Source organism: Falco biarmicus, chromosome 6, assembly GCF_023638135.1.
Source record: "Falco biarmicus isolate bFalBia1 chromosome 6, bFalBia1.pri, whole genome shotgun sequence".
Lineage (NCBI taxonomy): Eukaryota > Metazoa > Chordata > Aves > Falconiformes > Falconidae > Falco > Falco biarmicus.
In genome coordinates, this window is record NC_079293.1 from 43,278,005 (window position 1) to 43,284,096 (window position 6,092).

The window sequence follows — 6,092 nt, forward strand, 5'->3', positions numbered from 1 at the left end:
AAGACAACGGGTGCTAAAGTAAGAAAAAACCCAATGCAACTGCTTCAGAGGGCTTTTATCAACCTAGAAGTGCAGGTTCCTTCTGCACTCACCGTCCTCCGCCACATGGTAACAAAACGTTTTTGTTAGCGAGTGCTCACGGCATGTCACGACACGCAGGTTCTGCCCGCTGCCGGACTCGGGCCACCCCGCGCAGGCGGCGGCCAGCGCCGTCCCCGCCGCCCCCGCAGCACCCAGCTGGGGGCCGGCCCCTCTGACAGGGCCCTGCCCGGGCGATGCTCGGGGCCAGGCGCGGGGCTCTCGGAGCCGCCAGCGGTGCAAGCGATGCCCCCAGGGCGGAGAGCTCCGCCCAACGCCGAGCCACCGTTCCAGGCGGGCCCCCAGCAGCACCCCGCCGGCTGAAGCCCGCGCCCGACGCGCTCCCCCCGCCTCACCGGGGCCCAGGGCGCCGCCGCCCGGCCGCTCCCCCCCGCCTGGCCCCGCCGCCAGCACCTCCCCTGGGCGGGGCGCCGGCTCCGCCCAGCCGCCAGCGCGGCCCGTCCCGCGGCCCGAGGGCGCCCGCCCGCCCGTTACCTTCCCAGAGCAGGTCGCCGCCCTGCCGCCGGAGGAACTTGTACCAGAAGGGGCTGGAGGCGTCCTCGTCCGGCAGCGCCACCTCCGCCAGCCACAGCGCGGGCTCCTGGGCCGGCAGCGGGGCGCTGGGCCGCGCCGGCTTCATGGGCACGGCGCGCTGCGGGTCCCACTGGCCCAGCTCCGGCCGCGAGCCGGCCACCAGCAGCGCGCCGCCGCCCTCCGTCATGCGGGCCGGCAGCACCACGCCGAAACGGAAGAGCATGGCGGGTCCCTGCGCAGCCGCCGCCACCAGGCCGCGCCGCCGCTCGGGGCCGCACTTCCGGCGGGGCCGGGGCGGGGGCAGGGCGCTGCGCGCGGGACGCCGCCCCCGCCGGGCCCGGTTGGGGGGGCGGGGCGGTTGCGGGCGGGCGTGGCGGCGGGCGGGGAGCGGCGTCCTCTGCCGGGGCTGCACCGGCCCGGGTGCGGCGGGGGGACTGACTGCCCGGAGCGCCGGCCGGGAGCTAGAGCACCGCCTGCCCCGGTGCCCCGCTGGAGGGGGAGCGGGCCCTGCCGGTAGATCCCGGCCGAGGCCTGGGCGAGTGGGCATGTACCGGCCGTTGAGTGACGCGCCGTTACTGCCGCGAGCCCAGGCTCGGTTAGCGCAGCGAGCGCACCGTTACACAGCACTGCACACCCGGGTTAGCCGCCGGTGGGAGTTCGGTGTCCGTGGTGTTTATGTCTTTGCTGCAGACGGGCAGGCAGGGTGGTGAGAGCAGGAATGTGAAATACTGGGGAGGGCAGAAGGCTTGTTAAACGTTCCTTGTTAAACGTTCTGCGGCTCCTGAGAGCAGGCACTGCGTCCTGCCCTGCCGGCTGGAATCGGGAGCTCCACGCAGCGATACTCGGTGCTCCCGACAACGCACGGGAGGATGCGATCCACCGTGTATAGGGGGGTTCTCGTCTGAATCCGCCCATTTCAGAAGCCTTCACGGACAGAAGCAGAGGAGCAGTAACTTTGTTTAGGTCAAGTTCTGGGAACAGGATGAAGACCTTGCAATGAGTCCAAAGAAATTCCGCCTCAGAAGATGGCTGCCCGCTTCCTGTGTGCAGGGGTGATGACGCACTGCAGTGTGTGTACTGCCAAATTTGTGTTCCACAGTTCTTTAACTCATTTTCATTGATGCTCATGGAACTTGTGTAAGTGATATGGCCCTACTTTTCCAGACATAACCAAAGCTAAGGAAATTCTGGCTGTCCTCCATGCATTTCTGCTCACACCAGCCCTCCCTGTTAGCGCTGCTGCCACTGTGGAACAGAGCACTACATTTTAATCTTTGCTTTTGCTCAGCCTTAGAGTTGACTTACCCGTAACCTATCTCATCATTGTCTTTCAGATACCCACCCCTTTACCATACTCCTTGATTTTGGTATTCTGGGCGGCAGAGTGTTAACAGTGAACATTGGGGGTTTATCCCAAAGTTCAAGCTTAAGCTTGACAGTAGCCCTAAAAGCACCCCAGCATACTATGTCTACATAAAACCATATGCTTCTGTTCATTCCAGTCACAGTCTGGGCTAAGAAACTGCAGGATCCACCGATAAATCTGATTGAAGGTTTAGTTCCTGGCTGTTGTCTAAGGCTCAGTGTACCTTTAGACAAACCTTAACTTCTTTGGGCCTATAAGTACTCAGTCCTCATCTGAGACCTGTAAGCCACGTGGAACAATAAAAAAATGGTTCTTTCGACCCTGATGTGCCAAATACTAGCTTTAAAAATAATTCAGTCCATCCAGGTTCCGCCTTAATCCATTTTGACAGACATCAATATCGGGTGTTAGATTAAACTTAGATTAAAGTTTAAAGATGACAGAAAGTGACAAGCTTGGCTTCCTGCTGATTCCTAAAAAACCTAGTTCCAATTAGCGTTAGAGTTGAGAGATCAAACAAGAAAGGCTGAAAAACTGGATTTATTGTTGGATTCTACAAGACTGGGATAAAAACTAGAACTGGAGATTGAATTGGGACTCAGAAGACTCATGGCTGGGGAAAGTGGGAATAGAAGAGCAATTTTTATTGGTGAAATTGTGGACTGAGTAGGGCTGCAGACAGGATAAAATGCATTTTCCAAGGTAGGTGACCTATAGGTACCGTAAGGTTTGGGTTTAAGCCCAGAAGCAAAGGCAAATGCGTGGGTTTTCCATTGCTGGATTTGCACGGTCTATGGATTTGTCATCTCCTAAACTGGAAATTCAGCTAGAGTAAAGGTGGGGGAAGAGGGGGCAGGGGAGATGTTACGTTCATTGTTAGTGTTTGGGATTGCAGAAGTTGTTGAAGAACTTCCACTGTGGGGCCATTGGCATAACCCTGAATTTTATTTTAAGTGTCATCCCAAGCCTCCTAAGGAATTATTAATAAACTAGTTTCCTTTGCCAGAATGACCTCTTATCCTAGTACTGCCTGGCCAGCGCTCTTCCCCCGCAGTCCTCAATGCTATTCTCAAAGCTAAAAAATTTCTCTATAATCCAGTCGTGTTTTACAGCCACAAAATTAAACATGACCATTTCCTTTTTTTTCCTATATCAAGTCCTCATTCCAGCTTGGCAAGCCTTACAGGTCCCATCAAAATGCTTTGACATAAGGGGGCCAAAACCCTAATAATCAAATCGCTTTTACCTGTCTCAGAAACTATTGTTAACTGTTCATACCTGTGGGAACAAACTACTGTCTTGGTGGCCTGTCTGATCTGTAATAATAAACGCTGTGCTTTTGTGTTCTTAACAGCTGTTTAGCATCTAGCAATATATACTTACCCTACAGCATCTAAGCGGAAGCCTTGACTTACCTAAAATCTAACAGTAAATTAGCAACATAGTGATGCTTAATGCCCAATTTATTTTTAAGCCTTCAATTTATTGTCACTGTTACCATCCCAGGTGTTTGGCAATACTGTGTTTGTAACTGACTAAATGGAAAGAACTGTACAATAAAGATTATTTTTCCATAGCTTTAGTATTGCGATCTCTGTAAGAATCAATTGCTTTGTGGGATTTCTTTCAAATTGTGCTTGGTAGGTCTAGCCTTATGTAATTTCCAGCTAATTAGCCTTGATGTGTGGTTTATTCAAAATTTGTGCAGGTGTTGATGATTCCATGGGACAAATCACTGAGGCTTTGTACCAACTTACCATCAATAGTTAAGTCATCTGTTCCTGCCTAACTGTTGTAGCTAAAAGGGTTCTAAGGAAAAGTTTGAATGTCCAAAAACTGGAGCTGTGATTATATTTATGTACATGTAAAACATTAAAAGGCATTTTCTGTTGCTGTGTGCTAACTTTTGCAGAATTGTAAATCTAACTTTCCACATAGGGCCTTACTGAAATACTACTGTTGAGATTTAGTGTTTATACAAATCCCATTGCTGTGGATGATTACCCAGTCAGGAAAGATACATTTGTTGTTTTCTTATCCTACAGTAGTCCCTCTAATTTCTTATACTGTCTTTTCCTGGCATAAAATTGTTCTGGTATTTTTGTGAACTCAATTTTGAACTATTTGTTACATTCAGGAAAATTGGACAAAGTATTACTGGCTGAAATTGTAATAAAGACACTAATTAAGAAGTTTGACAGTATGCAGCAGTCCAAAATTCAGCTTTCCAAGAGGAAAGTTGTATTTTTCTTCACAATTTTCATATTTGAAAAGTGTCTACTAGGTATAGAAATAGCACAGAGTTATCTGAACTAAAATGACAGATGAACTTCCATGTTGGCGTAGACTGTGTAGTGTACGTGTTCTTTACTGATTACAAACTTTTACAGCATGGGCCGCTTTGCTGCTTGGCACAGCTTTATCTGTTGTTGCTGTACAGCGATCTCAGTAATATTTCCAAGTAGGGAAATCTGTAGTGAAGACAAGAGTTTGAAAAACAAAAACAAAACACAAATACTGAGAGGATCTGCTTGGAGAAGGGAGGGGGAGTGGGGGTGTTCCTGACTGCACATTGTGGGTGATGTTTAGATCGGCTGTGTGCCTCCTAGACGAGCCTTTCTTCCCTTTTTAGGTAATTTTCTCTCTTTTAAAGATATGGAGAAAGTGTTACTGCAATTTCCAAATGTCTTGCTAATTACAGAAAAGAGAAAGGCAGCACACTGTATAGTCTTGCATGTAAAGGGGAAAATGTATTATGTGGTAAGCTGATTTACATGCATTAGTGATTTAGGTAAAAAGTTCATTGCTGAAAAACTTAAGTCTATGTTTCGTCAAAGAGATTGAGCTAAATATAGAAATAACTAGTTAATACAAATAATTTAAGACCACTCTTCTAAGTGAGTGTTGATTAATAATCTAATCAGTGCTTTATACTGAAGTATCATTGTCCTTCTTGTGATAATTCCAACAGAAGTATGAACTAACGCTTTCACTGTTTGTTCTAATTTGACAGTACATCAGCTAAGAAAAGAAAAGCTGAGATTTTTACCTTTATAGTCTGAAGACTGAAAGAAGACTAAGCAATTCAAGAACCTGTAACCAGATCAGCACTGTTATTCCTATTTTTTAGGTTTAGGTGCTGTGTCAAAGCAGTGATAACTGCATGAACTGTTTTAACTGCTTAGTGCTAGTAACAGCCTTTTATGCAGACTAAGCTACAGAAGTTCTGGCATGCCTGACCATTTTAGGAATTGTGTTGGAAATTTTTATTGTAGTAATAGGGAGGAAACTACAGGAGATTATTTTCACTTTTGCATGGGGTTTTGTGGAGCATATTTCCTTAAAAAAAAAAAAAAAATATATATATATAAAAAATTGTTTTCAGAAGTAACTAGGCAGCATAAATACGCAGTAACTTTGCAGTAAACATTACGTGAACACACACAGGAATAACTGTTCTGGTAGGTTTGTTTTTTTCAAAATCCAATAAAGCCATCTCCCATCCTTCCCAGCCTCAAATGTTGTGGGAGCTGGAGAAAGTCCCAGCATATTTCAGCAGAGGGCCCTTTCACTATGTTGTATCAGCCTCATCACTGCCCAGAGATCAACAAAGATCACAGACAAGCCCAGCACGTGGCTCCTGTCCTGTTTTAAAGTGACCGACACAGCTGTTGAAGGGACGCTCCAGGCCAGCCTCACAGATCTGTGAAGCATCTGCAGCAGGGTAATGTGTCCCTAAACAAACCCAGCGTTCTGGGAGCCCTAACAGTAATGGCTGTTCAGCCTGGCACAAAGGGACAGAAGAGAGGCCAAGGATTTACTGGGAGGGCTTGTGTAAACTCCTGTAGGAGAGTAAAGATACGATGATTGCAAAGTACCTTGAGCTTCTTGAGTGAAAAACAGTATGTAACAGTAAATTGTTAAAATGTCAACTCATTATAAGGTACATTGTTTGAAACCAGCCTTTTACCACCATGGTACATCAAGTTTCTCATTAAAATACCTACCTTGGAGGGGGAAAAAAGAAAAAACAACAAAGAAAAAGTGTTTCAGCCCTTTTGAAACAAGGCACAGTGTAAAACCAAACACTTGATTTTATGGAATACCAAAACTT

The 6,092-nt window shown here is 47.8% G+C and overlaps 1 protein-coding gene across 8 annotated transcripts in view; it reads right to left on the reverse strand.

The window, feature by feature from the left end:
- Positions 1-835, reverse strand: part of EPM2A (EPM2A glucan phosphatase, laforin) — a 49,002-nt gene extending 48,167 nt beyond the window's left edge. For 3 of the 8 annotated variants that reach the window (XR_008822465.1, XR_008822464.1, XM_056342536.1), the window contains exon 1: positions 574-835. Coding sequence is in view for 1 of the 8 variants with exons in the window: in XM_056342536.1 (XP_056198511.1) it covers positions 574-835 (262 nt within the window). In the remaining 7 variants the exon portion in view is untranslated. Of the gene's footprint in view, positions 1-63 lie in introns of all 8 variants that reach the window. The other 5 variants (XM_056342544.1, XM_056342542.1, XM_056342541.1 and 2 more) reach the window with 4 other exon arrangements.
- Between the last annotated feature and the right edge of the window lie 5,257 nt (positions 836-6,092).